General features: G+C 50.1%; 1 protein-coding gene and 1 long non-coding RNA gene across 3 annotated transcripts; one reads left to right on the forward strand and one right to left on the reverse strand.

Annotated features, from left to right (window-relative positions):
• Window positions 1-1,183: 1,183 nt before the first annotated feature.
• BEST1 (bestrophin 1) lies at window positions 1,184-9,810 on the reverse strand. Its single transcript, XM_061462073.1, has 9 exons — window positions 9,659-9,810; window positions 8,398-8,492; window positions 7,560-7,793; window positions 6,395-6,549; window positions 5,553-5,630; window positions 3,845-3,997; window positions 3,576-3,656; window positions 2,720-2,871; window positions 1,184-2,366 (listed from the first exon to the last, which is right to left on the reverse strand). Exons 1-9 carry the CDS (start codon window positions 9,808-9,810, stop codon window positions 1,184-1,186), a joined length of 2,283 nt encoding a protein of 760 aa, XP_061318057.1.
• On the forward strand, window positions 3,972-9,712 carry LOC133273690 (uncharacterized). Of its 2 annotated transcripts, XR_009744914.1 has the most exons (4): window positions 3,972-4,418; window positions 6,209-7,799; window positions 8,486-8,705; window positions 9,398-9,712. It is a non-coding gene; the product is annotated as an uncharacterized LOC133273690 (long non-coding RNA). The 2 variants fall into 2 exon arrangements; XR_009744913.1 differs by lacking the exon at window positions 8,486-8,705.
• Window positions 9,811-16,647: the final 6,837 nt, after the last annotated feature.

Consider the following 16,647-nt stretch of genomic DNA (forward strand, 5'->3'; position numbering starts at 1 on the left):
TGTGAATTTAGATGAAATAACTGAAGGGGGGAGGAGGGTGTTGGAGCCTCACTTGGCATTGTGCCTGCCTAACAAATGGTGCTATGCTTCTGAGTGGAGAAAACGTCCTGTGAATCCAGATTTGAGCTGTGTGCTGGCACCAGGCTGAACTGGAACAGCAGTGTTGGAGGAACTGCCTTGCTGACACCATCAGCAGTTGCAGCTGCTGGTGGTGTTTGCCAGGGTCTGGCAGTACTGGGAAGGCAGTGAGTGGGCAGCTGTTGGGGAGGGATGTGGGAAGTGAGTTTGTCACATGGCCCCTGTGAAATGGGATGCTTTCAGCTGTTTCTGAAGACAGAAGTAGAAAAACTTTTGTTTTTCTATTCTTAACTGCTATTGTTGCATGGAAACTAAAATGAGGAAATGAAGCAGATGGTCCTGGTCTTCAGCCTTGCTTTTATTTTGTTAAGGAGGACAGTAAAACCCCAAAGCTCTATGGTTTCTGCTGCCATCCAAACAACTTATTCTCTCAGCATTGTCAAATCAGTGGCAGATGTGATATGGAAAAGGAAGCAATGTGTAGGGCAAATCCCATTGCCTGCAGCCACCTGGTCTAGTAGACACTTGCCTTGCCTTGTTCCATTACTTTTCCAGAACTGGAAAACACTGCTGGGAATGACATTGAGGCCCTGTGAGTCTGCATCACAAATGGTGAGTCTTGCTTCAGTCCATTTCCCTGGAGTATCTTGTCAGTAGTGCAAGTCATGCCTGAGACTTGTAATGGGTGTTGTGACGCACTGACATAAAGCTCACATTCCAATTTGTGCTGTGGTGAGGAGGAGGAGATGTCCTTATTAATGTCCTTCTGTTTTGGGTGACACTTGCACTCCAGGTTCTTCAGGCTGGTACCTGCTGAGATACTGCTCTGCTGTTGTGTATCTGCAGTACTTCGCACTCAAAGGTCTTTTGCTACAGATGTAGAGGGGTTTTTGGTGGTTTTATTGGTGCAGCACTGAAGTTGTGTCTGCTACTGTACCCAATGCCAGTAGCAGTGAGTCTTTAGTGCTGGCTTTAGCCTAGGCTGGGCTTTAGCTCTATGTTCCAGCAGTAGGTGGTTTGGCTGTGTTGCCCTGTTTGGGTGAGTGCCAGTGTGGCCAAGTGTAAAGATACTGCAGTATCTCAACAGAACTGTGCCTCTTGCTCTCTAGCTGTACTGGTCCATCTGCTCTTCACATGTGCTTTCACTGGTCTCCATGATCACCTCCATCAGCCCCACATAGTCACCTTCAGCTAGAGAGATGCCAGAGTCATTGGGGGATGGACTCTCAGCTCGTCTTGTCTCCTTTGTAGGGGGAGCATTCGTGCTTCCATTTCCAGTGTCTCTTGTGTTCCTGGAAACCTCTGCTGGATGCTGGTCTGGAGCACTGGCTGCATCTTCTAAACTTAGGCTGCGAGCATCAGGACCCATATTCCCCATGTGAGACCTCTGCAGCACTGGGGATGTTACAGGGGTGAAGGAGAAGCAGAAAGAGGTGCTGCTTCCAGGGGTTTTGTTATTGGGGGTGTGAAAGTGCTCAGAATTGGGAGTAGGTGATGATGTGCTCTCCAGTGATAGCCAGGGAGGGTGGGAAGATTTCACGCTCTTCAGGCTCTTGAAGCTACCCTGCTTCTCATAGTCTGGGGACTCTGTCAAGAAGGGGAACTTAGGGCTATCTGATGCTGTGGACTGAACTCCTGGGCTTCCTGTGGTGATACCTTCTTTGCCTTTACCGTAAGAGTTGCTCTTTTCTTCTGCTGTTACAACCAGTGAGTCAGAACCTTTGCTTCGGTCTGTTGGCCAAATAAATGTTTCCTTTGCACCCGAGCCAATGGAGCTTTGGCTTTTATACACATCACTGACTCTAGAAGGGGAGGTACTGACCACATCCCTAAGAGAAGTCGAGCATGCAGCAATGCTGGAGAGTGCAGGAGGCTTCTTGCGGCCTTGGCGTCTAGAAGGGAAAATCATAGGGATAGAGCTGATGGGTGTCTGTGGAGCGCTGTAGAAACCAGGTCTCTCGTAGAATGGGGTTGACATGAAGGCATCAAACTCTCTTAGTTTTCCATCTTCGCTGTCCCACTGTTCCTGTGAGCTGGAGTCTCCCCTTGGCTGATTGATGCCACAAGGGCTTCCAGCCTTGCCCATGTCTTGGTATGTGTAATGGGAGAAAGGGGACGTGGGTTCTCTCCTGCGCAGCAGGTTCATCCGGGAAGAGGACCTGGAGAAGCTGGGTGACTGCACACCAAGAAGCCGGCCCAGGTGCCCCAGTAATGGTGTGGAATGGTTGGCCTCCTCATTCTCTTTAATTTGCTCCAGGGGCTGGAACTCCATCTCTTCTTTCTGCATGCTGGGGAGAGGCAGAGCAGGCTGTTAGGTTGCCACAAAAAGAAATGGGTTTTGGGGGAGAGGCTGCATGCTGCTGCCAGTGGCAAGCATGTCTTCCCTGTGCTGCCACTAGATATGTGTCAGGCCCCCCACAGTAGGGATGCTCATGGTAGAGGAGAGTGTGGAAAAGAGGTCAGAGGCATCCTTGTAAGTGGAAGATGTTGGCTGTTGTCTTTGGACAAGCCTAGAAGTCTCTTAGGGTGAGATTTCACAGACTATGGAGGAAAATACTATTGCTTGTTCTTACTCCCCTTCAACAAGATCTGCTCTAAGGTGTAAATGCAGAATGTTCTGACACCCCATGGCTGTGCTCACCTGATATCAAAAGTTGAGCCAAGGAATGATGGGCGCTTGTACTCAGCAGTGGCTGCAGTGTAGGGGGGCTGGGGATCAGGCTCATTCCAGTATAGGTCCTTCTCCAGAATGGGTAAATCCTGGTGCATCTCATCCACAGCCATAAGGGAGACCTGCAGGGGACAGCAGAAGTGTCATATGGGGTAAGCAGCATTACACATAGAATCAGTGGATGGTTTGTGTTGGAAGGGAGCTTATAGCTCATCCAGTTCCAACCCCTGCCACGGGCAGGGACACCTTCCACTAGAGCAGCTTGCTCCAAGCCCCTGTGTCCAACCTGGCCTTGAACACTGCCAGGGATGGGGCAGCCACAGCTTCTCTGGGCACCCTGTGCCAGCGCCTCAGCACCCTCCCAGGGAAGAGCTTCTGCCTAAGAGCTCATCTCAGTCTCCCCTCGGGCAGGTTCAAGCCATTCCCCTTGGCCTGTCCCTACAGACCCTAGTCCAAAGCCTCTCTCCATGTTTGCTGTAGCTCCTTTAGGCACTGGAGCTGCTCTAAGGTCTCCCCTTAAGGAGCCTTCTCCTGCTGAGGGGGAACACTGAGCTGTCCCCCATAACCCTCATATTTGTTGGGAAGCTTTACACTCTCCTGCTCTCCTTGACATCTCCGTTTGGAAATCCTAGGCCCCTTCTTAACATGCAGCCAGCTCAGGAAAGCACAAGGGCACTGCTTCTCCACCCATTGCAGGCATGGGAAGTGGATGGTGAAGGTGTTGCAGAACTTTGCACTGACAGGGCTTGTTGAAGCCATAGGTGCACTCCTACCTTGGTGTTCCTCTGCAGGTGAGGGTCATCAGAGCTCCCTGCCTTCACTTTACCTGTAGATTCCTGTCGATGAGCCAGTTGGTTTCAAAGTCATCATCATCCTCTCCAAAAGGGTTGATGAGCTGCTCAGCCACCTGCATATGGAGAGAACATAGCAAAGGTCACCATGGTCATCCCCACCGCTTCCCCCACTGGAAGAAGGCCTGTTGGGCAGAGTCAAGCATATACCTTGAACAGAGCAATGCTGTTCCTCCCAAAAGGGATGGTTTAAAGCAGGAGGCTGTGTCCGATTCCAGCTCCAGGTGTATTTTCTTGGACTTACCTTTAACCAGCCAGCATAGAAGAAGAACTGCAGAAACGTAAAGACTGGCACAAAGAGATCTAGTTCATGGCCAGGATATGCTTTTTCTGGATCCAGGAACTGCCGCCCGATCAGACAAGCCAGGAAGAAGCTGTAAACAGCCACGGTCACCACCTGGGAAAGATGCCAGAGGAGCTTGAGTTCCCAGCCTTTCTCTTCAGTTCCACCCCACACGTCTCCAAACAGCAACAAGCTGCTTCTGGATCTGTAGCCTTTTGAAAGCCTTGGATTCAGTGATCATAGAATCAGAGTGGTTTGGGTTGGAGGGGACCTTAAAGAGCACCTGCTTATGACAGGCTTCTCTGCTTTCTGTAGGAAGATGCATTTTGACTTTAAATATGCTCTTTGCCCTTTAGTCGTTACGTTGCTATGTAATATGAAATACACATATGTAACATGAAATACACTGTATTTCATTCCATGCTGTCCCTGGAATGACATCTGTGTAGGCATCACAGAAAGAAAGCAAATGACACCCTGGATGGAAAGAGCTGAAACGACTGACACATGGCTGCCTGGTTGTTCTGCTGCCGAGGTAAGGGGTGCTGTGAGCTCTTTTCATTCCTGTCCTTGCCTCTCCTGAAAGCTATCTCAAGCCCCTCTTGGCTCAGGCTGCGCTGCCAGAGCTGCTCCTTCCTTCCTGGCCCTCATGCTGGATGTTTTGTGTATTCACTTGCCTGCATGCCCAGATTTCACTGAGCTTTGTGCTTTTCTCTGCAATCACAGGACTGGAAACTTCCCCTTTTCAGATTAAAAGCAGCTGAGGCTTTTGCATGGTCTCTACATGCAATGAGAAAGAGGGCTCAAAACAAAACCACCCAGCATCACGAGACTCTCGAGCTAGCCACTGAGTTCCTTGCAGGGCTGTTGGTGATGGGCAGAATAGAAAGTGCGTGGAATGACAGTGTGGATGAGCACCCATAAAAAGAACAGGTTGTGTACTGCAAAGATGTGCTATGATATTGCTTTTTGCTCCTAATGTGCAGAACAAAGGGCTGTGCAGAAATAGTTTCCCAGCGTGTTCCCTATTTAACCTTCAGTGCCACGTGAATGGAAGCTGTTCCGATTTCACTGTGCAGTGCATTAGTGTTATCTGAGCAGCTGGATTGCATCTGACAAAGGAGCCAAAGCGTCTGTCTGGGTTGGCATCCAGGGAGCTATTAGACACCTGAGAACATGCACGCAGCACTCACACGCATGGCATGACTCCATCGGAGCTGCCGTGCCTGCTTGGAGCAGCTTTGCTTGGCAGATGCATCTCAGCTCTGCTGAGTGGGAAGAAACTGATTCAGGGGTGTGATCCCTGCAGCATAGTGCAGGGAATGGGTCTGTGTGTATCTGTGGTTTCCATGCACCCATGTGGCACGCATCATGGTTAGGTACTCCTGGACAGTGGGTTGTTTTAAGATAGGGAAATAAGGGCTGGGTGTGTGTTGCTGAGGTACATATGTGAGAGCACCAACGTGTGTAGGTGATGGTCCATGTGTGGGTGAGGTATGGGTGTAAATGGGGCCGTGTGTGCAAGCAGGCAGTGGAGCAACAATATGTGATATGGTTTAGTGATGGTTTTGGCAGTCCTGGGGTAATGGCTGGATGTGATGACCTTAAGGGTCTTTTCCAACCTGTTTGATTCTATGACTCTACAATAGGTGTGGGGATCCCTTCTCACCTGAGTGTAGACCAAGGGGATGCTGATCCAGTCATACCCATAGAGTCGCCCACACTGGCTGCGCAAGGTGTTGAGCTCCTGCAGTGTGGAAAAGGAAGAGCCTGTCAGTATAGCTTTGCATTTCCTTGCTGGGGACACTGAGAATCTCCAGCCTCACTGCCCTTTATTGCTCCAGCCCATTCCCTCCTGCTCACACCTCCTCTGGAAGGTGGGGCTCAGCCTCACTCCAGCAGAGCACCAGGAGGGTCTCAGACTTGCCCTGGAGAAACTCATAGCAGAGATTACCTCCTCCCAAAACGAGCAGCCAACAGGTTAGGCAAAGAATAACTCAGGAGCATCCATTTCTCTCTCCTGACTATACAGTGAGTCTGGGTAAATAGCCCAGAGGGAGACATCTCACTCCAGGTAACAGAAAGAATGTGGCCTTCTTTGCACATGAATACCAGGCAGGATGAGCTGCTCTGGACCCTTTTCCCCTGCAGCTGCGCAGGGGTGGCTGCCAGGTCTTGTGGAGCATGCCCACACTATCCCCCTTATCACACTAAATCCACACTATGTGGAGCATCCCAGGACTGTCCAAGAGTTTTCAATAGTGAAGTTTTCCAAAGAGACCTTGTTTTTGGGGGATGTTTTTGTCCTCTCCTGGTCTCTTCCAGATATGTGCTTCCTTGTGGCTTTCCGTCTGTATCCTAGAGACTTCCAGTGTAATATCCTTAGGGGCAGGCTTGGCTCACTGTCCTACCTCACCATTCCTATTCCTTGCCTGACTCTGGAAATCCCTGTAGCTCCACATAAGGTCCCAGGTGAGGATCCAAGATAGCTGCCTGTTGCCTGGCACTCACATTCAGGATGCCTTGGAGCAGCACGCTGTCCCGGATCCTCCCCTCATTCCTTGCCTTCACAGCCAGGTTGGAGAACCACACACACGGGATCCAAAACTTGTTGTGTGGGGAATTCAAGCTCTCAAACTTCTTGTGCTCTTCTGGTGTCATGAGGCCTGGGTGGAAAAGAGTAGATGGGAGAAGGATGACTGTAAAGGGCAGAAAGGAACAAACTGGTCTGAAAAGAAAACTTAAATCTCAGGTGGTCACCTTGGCTGTCCTTAAAAATAACAGGGAATACTCAAGCACTCAGCTTTTGGGAGACACATAGAAGAGGATGAGTCTTGTTAAAACATTCAGTTATAGAATTGTGAGGGGCAGGCTTTATCTCATTTCATTTCAGAAGTCTACAGCACATATGACCAGGTCACAGTCAGCAGGGAGATAAAGTACTGCTGAGGGTGCAATTGCTTGGTGTACATAGATGTTTGTTGAGAATGGGGTAACTTGTGTCCTAAAAGTGCCTGTTTCTCTCTCCGGATTGCAAAGGGAAACCAGTTGAGTAGGGTTCTAATTGACATATCCCTCTGGGGAGGGAAATGTCATATCTTGAGAAGCATCTTCAGAGAGGATTCAGGGAGCCCAGCACTTGAGGTCAGAGGCTCCAATTCCCACCTGCCCAGTGGAAAACTGTTGCCCTGAGGGAGGATGAACATTCCACTTGGTAAGCTCTGCTTGTGTACTGCTGTAGATCTGTGCACAGGGTCATTTACTACAGAGAGCTCTTCTCTTCCTGCTTCCAGAGCAGGGTGAGCAGCTCCTAGTGAAGTTGCTGCACCACATTACCCTAATCTGACCAGCCGGGGCTACTCTGTGACCTGCAGCGTATCTACATTGACAAACAGGATCTTGGCACTCTCCTTATGTATAAAAGCTTGGGTAGAGACACTTCATATTTCAAACAAACCTTCCAGCCACTCTTAGGAGCATGCTGTGAAATAGGGAAACATCAACCATTGATGATTTCAGTAGAGCAGAGTGAGCACCACTGCAGACATCAGCTGAGCACATTGCAGCACTATCCCACCTCCAGTCTGGAGGTCATGAAGCCCTTTCCAAGGCTCTTTGCCCCAAAACCAGCACCAAGGTGATGCTGTGTGGTGCAGAAGGCAGGACCAGCACTGACCTGCCCTCACGACGTGCTCCATGCTGGGGAAGCGCTTGTAGACAGCGGTGCTGACTGAGCGCAGTATCAGGACACTGCACAGGTTGCTGTAGCGCATGAGGGTGCGACGCAGGAGTCGCCCGTACTCATCCTCCCCATCCACATTGCAGGAAACCAAGTTCATGATCCGGTCAGGCCATGGTATGCTCTCATACTGAGCCCACCAGCGGGACACCACCAGAGCCACGTAGAAACCTAGAGGTGAGCTCAGCACATTAGCTGTCCTGAAGGGATGGGAGATGTCAATGCTTGTGTATAGGATGTTTTGTTCTGCTCATACAGGGATGGATGCAGGCATCCAGGGATGGATGCAGGCATGATGGTGGTGGGACACTGGCACAGGTTACCCAGAGAAGCTGTGGCTGCCCCATCCCTGACTGTGTTCAATGCCAAGTTCGATGGGGCTTGGAGCAACCTGCTCTAGTGGAAGATGTCCCTGTCTGTGGCAGGGGTTGGAACTGGGTGAGCTTTAAGGTCCTTTCTAACCCAAACCATTCTCTGATTCTCTGCAATTCAGATCCCCATGCTGAAGTTAGAGTCTGGATTTCATGGTTTATTTGGTGCTACCTGGTGCCTGCCCTCCTGTCAGAGCCCAGGGCATGCCAGCACATCTGGCCAGTGCAAGCTGTGTACTGGGAGCATACCTCATAGCTGTGACATGAAATGATGCTTGGGGAGGTTTGCAAAGGCAGAGGGAGGGATCTGCTGAGTGAATCTTGCCTGCCTGCAGAACTATAGCAAACCAGGGGGAAGAAATGCTGCCTCTTTCCCCTCCCTGTGTGCTCGCAGAGCTCCTTACCCAGCACAAAGGACACAGGGATTAGCTCAGCATAGCTGTTGCAGTAGAGCGCCAGCTTCTCAAACATCAGCCTTTGGCTCTCGTTCAGGATCAGCCTAAAAGGAAGAAACAGAAGCATCAGCCTCAAAGAAGAGTCTGTGCCTTGTTGGGCCTGCTGAAGTATAGGAGTCTGGCAAAGGAAGCCAAGGATGTGTACTCAGAACACTCCCATGCCATGAGAATGCTGTGAGTGAACACCACTCATGAGCCCACCTCCCAGAATACCCTGCTGACCAGTCCAAAGGAGCCCAAATGGTCACTGACAGAGAGTAAGTGATGCAGGTTGATGTCACTATTTTCGTACTCAGTGCTGTGTGATACCAAGGGTTTGACACAGAGCTTGGATGTGCACTGCAGTTCACTTAATACCCCACAAAATGTGAGCTCAAGCTCTGCTCTTACATGGATTCCTGTCTCTTTCTTAGACCCACTTCCCTGCTTCTGTGCTGCCTCTGGGATCAGCACAGAGCTCCCTCTTTCCTCACCAGATTTTCTTTTACAAGGGCCTGTAGGGACAGGCCAAGGGGAATGGCTTTAACCTGCCCGAGGGGAGACTCAGATGAGCTCTTAGGCAGAAGCTCTTCCCTGGGAGGGTACTGAGGTGCTGGCACAGGGTGCCCAGAGAAGCTGTGGCTGCCCCATCCCTGGCAGTGTTCAAGGCCAGGTTGGACACAGGGGCTTGGAGCAAGCTGCTCTAGTGGAAGGTGTCCCTGCCTGTGGCAGGGGTTGGGACTAGATGAGCTTTAAGGTCCCTTCTAACAAAAAACATTCCATGACTCCATGAAAGTCAGAGCAGCCACAGTTGCCTCATTACAGATCTGTGGTCCCAGGGCTGATGTCAGCTCTCAGAAATGTACCCAAGGCATTGCCTGTTGTGTAACAAGGGAAACTCTTGCCTAAAGCTCCTGGCTGTGGACCAGTTCAATCACGATCTCCACTGATCTACATTCCCATTCTATAGGTAACCATCAAATGCACCTCTTAATCTCAGAGAAGAGAAACTGTGTTACTTCCCAGGACAGAAAAAGGAGATTTATCATCTGCTAAGCAGCATAGGAGCCATAAGGAAGGACCTTTCCTCCTGTGCACAGAGGCTGGTGAGTGGCTGGCCAGCTCTTCTTCAGCAGCATCATTATCCCAACCCTGCACTGCTCAGTTGTCCTGCTCCAGGACAAGCTGAGAGTGATGGGTTGTGTTAGTGTTAATGTACAAGGATGCTTACCTGTAGACAAGACTGATGGTGAAGTAGAGAGAGATGAAGATAAGGAACTCTGAGTAGAGCAGTTTGTAGATACTTCCTTTCCATTGGAGCAGGAGCTGTGAGAAGGTGCCTAGGCGGGCATCAGCCACACGGTTGGTGTATGTCACTGTCATCACAGATCCTAGTGGACACAGAGTGAACAGATGATGAAGCTGCCAGCAATCTTGCAAAGGAAGAAACAAGTTAGGACCAAAAGACAGGTAAGATAAAGTCAGTGACATAGAGAACCAGGAGGAAATTTATGATATGTGATGGATTTGATGAGCTTGCCATCATTTTCCCTGTCTTTGAGCTGCATGTGAGCTGGATACGGTGATGGAGGATACACTTTCTCATGAAGCCCTTGGTTTCTAGTGTTTGATGGTCAGCATTCAAGTGGAGGTGGGAAGTTGGAGGGGACAAAGCCCACATCTAACTCCCTCCCACAGTTCCCACTCCCACAGTTTTTTTTAAGATTAATTCTCAGCATCACAAACTCCAAAGTTTCTTACCCCATTTATTTGTTTTTCTTATAGTATTTGCTTCAAATATGTTGTTTCTGTAACTCTACTTGTTGGGGAAAAAAATGCCCCCAGAAAAACACCAAATGAATGCACAAAGTCCATAAAGGAGAGATTTCTTGGTACTGTTCCAGATGAAGGTACCCCTGGAGATCTGATAGGTTTTGTCGCTCTTGCCCAACAAGTATAGCTGCTAAATATAGGCTGAGGGCCATACCTGAACTATGCTGGTCCCATTCCCACAGGCAGAACAGCTCTCCCTGTTAGAGAGCTGAGAGATGGAGTTTAGCCACAGATTCCAGGAACTCCACCCCCCCTTTCCTTCAACCGTCCTTTGTGCAATAAATCACAGTGGATGAAAAAAGGCATTCAGGCTTGTGAAATGCTTCCCGATCCCCATTGCAGCATCCCCGTTTCACTTGTAGTTTAACTTTCGATAAAGAGAATGGAGTCATAGAATCAACTTGGAAAAGAGCTTTAAGATCAAGTCCAACCATTACACCAGGAGAGTAACCAAATAATTCTTTGTCAGCAATTAATAATCAGACCAACTAATATAAATCACCAGTTTAATCCATGCCAGGCAGGGAGGTGAATGATGCCTTGGTTTAGAAATAATTATCCAGTGTGAGACTATTGGTATTTCTGTATCTTAATAGGTTACCAGGATGTTACACAGACATTGCTGTTTAACAGAGGCAATAACGTTAATAGTTATGGGGCCTGAATGGTGGAGACAAAGAAGCCCTTCAAGGGACAAACCAGACCTTACTGCTCTGTAGGAACAGTTGAAGGCAGGTGAGTTTGTGTCCATGCTCCCTGTTTAAGCATCTTAGTGAAAGACCTACACTTAGCAGGGGGAAAACTCAGGTCCCAGTGAGCTGGTGCTGTGAAATAAACCAGCAAAGCCTGTATCAAATAGCATCTTTGTCCTGGCTTTGGCTTTTTGGTGCTGCTCCTTCTTTGGGATTCCCTGTCTTAACTCCCCCCAAGTTCCCTCTCATGGTTATATCGGAAGAGTAGAGCTGGTACCTGCCCTGCCCTGTTTCCGTACATGTTTCTGGCCAGTGCATGGGGCTTAGACCTAGAGATTGCACATATGTATATGCTTAAAGAAAGCTGGCTCTTCCCTCAACACTTTGGGTCTTGGAAGTGCTCAGGGAAACTCTTCATTGCGTAAGTCAAATACAGATTCACTTTTTACCAAACATGGAAAACTTCAGCTCCTGTCCATGTAAATAATGGATGTCACTCACCTCTCTGCCATTCTGCTCCAGTATGGGATATGGGGCTTTTCCCAGTGCTTTTTCCTCCTGCTCTGAATGGTTAAGGCACTTCCCTGCCTGCCTCTGTGGGATTGCCCTGGAATGCCACTGGCACACTCAAAGCACCATTTGGGGTTGAAGTACATGATGGGATGTGACTCACTGCAGCACCAGCACTGCCACACCAGCAAGCTATGGGGGGGAAGAACCATCAAGAGCCATTCCCTATGTGGTACCAGGGAGCTGCTGCCTGCCACTGCCTGATCTGTCTGGACTAACCATTGCTCCTGAAGGTCAACAGACACTTATTAGACTATGAGAATCCTTCAACAACAAGCCTGCATCAGGTGCATTACCCACCACATAAGACAGCAAATAGACATGAGCAGAAATGGGGAACAAGCAGACGAAGCGAGAGGAGGTCATGGATAGGCAGAAGGATAGCTCTTGAAGGAATCTACCTGCTCTCAGAAGGACAAGATACTCACAGTCATGGGCTCCTGAGCTGCACCAGAGGCTGTGGAGGTTTGGTCCCACACGTGTCCTCTCTGGGTCCTTTGTGGCCCATGCCATGTCCCACCTCCTTGTGCCCCCTTGGCTCATGGGGGGGATTGAACCTGACAGACACGGTGTGTTAAGGAGCCTGAAACCCACTTGGGAGCTGCAGCCGGTCACTTGATGCCATAATCCTTCCTCGTTACAAAAGAGACTCTGTTGTCTTTTGCCCTGTTCCTTTCTAATCTTCTGAGTAAGCTCTGAGTGTTTATAGAGGCGGCAGGAGCAGGGGGAGGCAGGGCTGGCTGCTCCGAGCCGCTGCTGCTAACTCCTGGCACAGCCATGGGGGCTGCCAAAAGAGAGGCATTTTCGCTCTAATTCTTTCCTGTTTAGTCCCTTTCCCCAAGCCACAACCTTACAGGAGCCCCAGGAGATTAAGTAGGGATGGAATTTTCCACAAAAGCCATAAAACGTGTGGCTCTTGGGGGCTGCACAGCTCTCTCTTCCTTAGGGAAGCTCCTAGCTTCTTAGGTCAGTGAAACTCCTGGTCCATGCTCTGCCTGGCTGCCAGTGGATGTATCTCTGTAGCTCCTCACTGTCCCTGGATGAGTTTGCCATCTCTTCCAGCTGTGGTTTGGATGCTGGGGACTTCTACCCTGCCACTGGCTTCCTGAGACTCTTCCCATGTGTTCACTTTGTTTTTCACTTGCTTCTCCAGCAGTGCTGGGGAGATGTCACCGCTCTTTCCTGCATGCCATCCTGGGAAACGCTGCTCCTTGCCTTTGTCCTTAAGCATCCACCAAGCCAGGGAACTCCTTGCCTCTGTCTCTGTGAGGTCTCAGTCCCTTTTCTGCTTCCAAGTTGCTGCTCTGAGCCTGAATCATAGAATGGTTTGTGTTAGAAGGAACCTTAAAGCCCATCCAGTTCCAATCCCCTGCCACGGGCAGGGACACCTTCCACTAGAGCAGCTTGCTCCAAGCCCCTGTGTCCAACCTGGCCTTGAACACTGCCAGGGATGGGGCAGCCACAGCTTCTCTGGGCACCCTGTGCCAGTGCCTCAGCACCCTCACAGGGAAGAACTTGTGCCTAAGAGCCCATCTAAAACTGTTAGCTTAAGGTAAGCCATGGCCCTGTCTCACCACCCTGTCCTGACCCCATCCCTTAGCCAGCTGTGGGACACTGTGGAGAGGGAGCACAGGTCTGATCCATGCAGGCAAGACTCAGGCTCCTTTGAGAGGCTCTGTGGGCTTTTATCACGTCTCTTTCCAGCAAGCAGGCAGCAAAGTCTCCAGTGGAATTAGATGAAGAGCTAGGTCTTGTAACAGCCAGCTTTCCCTTGTGCTAGTCTACGTGCCTGTATCTTTGACGCTTGCTTAGCATCAGCAGCAGGGATCAGTTTGTCCATACTGTAGGTTTCTCCTCTCTGTGTGGCTGAGTCTAGACAAGGGGAGGGTCTTGTTTCACTGCCTGGCATCTGTCTAACGTGGGTTTTCTGGTGCTGTCCTTGGAATTGCTGTCAGTGGTGGGGGAGACCATTGATTAAAATGTGGGACTCACTTTTAGAGTGAGAGGAGGTCACACCAGTGACATCCAGTTTTAACTCTGCTGTAGGCTCTGGTATGTAGGGCTTCCTCTAGTCCCGATTCCTTTCTGACAAAAAGACCTATGGAGATCTGAATTCTGCTAGTCTCTGGGTAGAAGCTGCTCTGAATTGGATCCCATGATATGCAGAAGGACATGGGCACACATCTGGTGGGAGTAAGCTATCACATCTGGCAGTGCAACTGAGAGGTTGCCACGCTATGCGTTAGGAGAATGGGTATAACTGCAAGGGGGAAGGATGGCCCTGGAGCACTTGGCCTTACCAAGATCCTTCCTGCAGGAAATCTCTTCATCCCTGGATGTGCTGCAGCTCCCTGGCCCTGGAGTCCCCCTGCCATGGATGACTTGCTCTGGGTGGGTAGGATGGCAAAGCAGAAAAGGCAGCATGATGGTTATACAGCATGAGATCCAGACCCCGTACAAGAAGCATCAGCACCTCATGAGAGAGCTCAGTGCCTGAGCCCTCATCTCTACACATAGCAGGGGACAAAAATGGTTCAGGTGAGACATTTGCTGGAGCTGCTGGGAACAGTTTGGGTGCTCCTGAGGACTCCAACATGAAATGACAAAACCTCATATCTTGCTCTTTATGTCAGGATGCGCTGGCATCTGGGGGACTCTGCTGCCCTCCTCTGAGAGCAGCTCAGCTGGCAGTTTGTGTGGTTCAGAGCTGCCCTGAGGACAACATAGAACCATAGAAGAGTTAGGGTTGGAAAGGACCTTAAGATCATCCAGTTCCAACCCCCCTGCCATGGGCAGGGACACCTCACACTAAACCATGTCACCCAAGGCTCTGGCCAACCTGGCCTTGAACACTGTCAAAGTATTTGTGGAATTTGGAAGTGAACAATTGAGGGGTTTGGATCTCTTTTCACATCCTCTGGGGCCTCAGTCCTTGAGGAAGATGCTGGTCTGAAAGCCTGCCTTGTGCAGAAGCAGGGGAGGAAGCAAGGAGGTGCTGACATCCCTCCTCAGCCTCACAGCCCTGGAACCATTCTCCTTTTCTCCATTTTCCAGATGAGCAGGGACGCTGGCACCAGAGGTGTCTCTCAAACTGCCATTCCACCCTGGAATCCGGTGTAAATAAAAAGAAAAGTGGGAAATATCTGAGGAGGGGCTGTTTGGCACAGGCAGGATTTACTGAGCTTTGAGCTGGCCATGAATGTTTGAAGAGGATGCAGTGTAGTTGTTTCTTTCTTCAAGGGCTATGGGCTGTTCTAACACAAGGAGGGGACAACTTGCTGCTCTAGTGGGAGAAGCCACGTCCCTGCCAGCCTCACTGCTTTTTACAAGTGTCTTTGGGGTATTTTTCCAGCTCTGTGGCTAATCTGCAGCCATCTGGTATCACTGGGCTCCCTCCTCCTGTGAGGTGGAGTTGGCATATTTGTGTATAAGCAGCCATGTGGGATGGCACGGACCAAGCTGTGGGATGCCTGGGAATCCTGGACAAACCACTCAGTACACAGAAAGACTGACTGTACCTCATAGCCTTTTATTTGCCATCACTCTCTGACACATCTAGGTATGTCTTTGCCCAGGAGAGATCAGTATATGAACATGATACCCCTCTAGTGCTCTGAAGTTTCAGTGCCAAGCTCTGTATCTCCCTGCAAATCCAAGTCAGGGACCAATCAGGGGCCTGGAGGGTGATAAATCTCTCCCTTTACCTCTGATGTTCCGTAGTTCAGTTTGTAAGACATGAAAAGAAGGAAGGAGTCCTTAGTAAGGTCCCCGTTTTCTTGCCTTAGCCACCGTGGTGGGGATTAGGTTCCATTTGTGTGGGTCCTGGGTGTCACTTCTAGGGACTGCCTGCTACCTCCTTGCTGATGCTGATGGGAAAGATGCAGGACTGAGAGGTTTCTGGCTGGATAAATCAGCCAGCAGAAGGGCAGACCCTCCTAAAGAGCGGAGGGGCAGTCCTCCTTTTGCTTTGAGCTTCCCAGCTGCAATTCTTCCTTTTCCATCTAGGGTCTTTTCCCCTGGGTTCGGGCTGAACCCTTCCTTCAAAGGACACTGCTGAGCATGAGGCTGCTCTTTGTTAGCTGTGTGCAGCCGAGGAAGAGCAGTGGGTCTGCTCAGGGCTACGATGTGGCTGCCCTTAGCAGCATCTGATGCATCTGCTCTTAGCAGCATGCATCTGAGGAATACAGGACCCCCCTGCCCTGCTCTTCTGGCTTCGTTACAAGCTGAGAATTGTGCTTTTTCCATCTTTTCTTTTCACCCTGTTTCCTGGAACAGGGGCTGCAGTTTGCTGGGGGATCAAGGCAGATCCATGAAATCGGAGATCTTAGACCCGGAGATCCCAGAGGACCTTTGCTGAAGCCCTTCCAGGCAGTGGAGCAAACACGCTGCACAGCTGAGGCAGGCAAGAGGGAGGGGAGAGAGTGGGTGGATGAAGCCTGGAGCTTTAGGCCATTTGTTTTCGTTCCCATTTTCATGGCAATAACATCCGGACTGGGTTTGTTGGGTCAGGGGTGTAGCCCTGCTTTCCAAGTTTGAGATAATCCCTGTTTCTCTTTCCCTTCCCACCCTGGGTCTGTTTTTTCCTTTATTCCTCCCTTTTTTTGTTAATTTAATGTAGTAGAATCTCAATCCATAAGCAGACAAGGCAGCCCTGAGGAAGCCCGAACACTTTCCCATGACTGGGAAGCATCTGTGTTGGGCAGGGTGTCAAGAGCTGCTTCTGTTCCTCAGGGTGGTCTCTCACCTTGTTTGAACCAAACTCAGGACTTTGAGTCCTGCTTTTCATTTATGACTCATTCAGAGGAAGATGTGGGCACTCTGGGAGGGAATATGAAGGATCAGGATGATGTGGAGGCAGAGAGGTTGTTGTCCACAGGAGGCAATTAGGACACCAGAAACAGAGCCCACTGAATGGGAGTCTCTGCTTTGCTTTGGGGGCTCCCTGGTTGCTCAGGGCATGTGCCTGCCTCCACATTGCCTGTGTTGAGAGGAATAATGTGCAGGGATTCGAGCAGTGACAGGGGCCTATCACTGTTCATGGTGCTGGAGGAGATGCAGAACTGGGTCTGAGGACCCAATGGGGAGCCACAAGCATATCCCTGCATCTGAGAAACCCAGAGGAAGG

This window comes from Pezoporus flaviventris, unplaced genomic scaffold, assembly GCF_033815535.1.
Source record: "Pezoporus flaviventris isolate CSIRO_AGI_PZ_B2104156 unplaced genomic scaffold, CSIRO_AGI_Pfla_v1 ptg000035l, whole genome shotgun sequence".
Classification (NCBI taxonomy): Eukaryota; Metazoa; Chordata; class Aves; order Psittaciformes; family Psittacidae; genus Pezoporus; species Pezoporus flaviventris.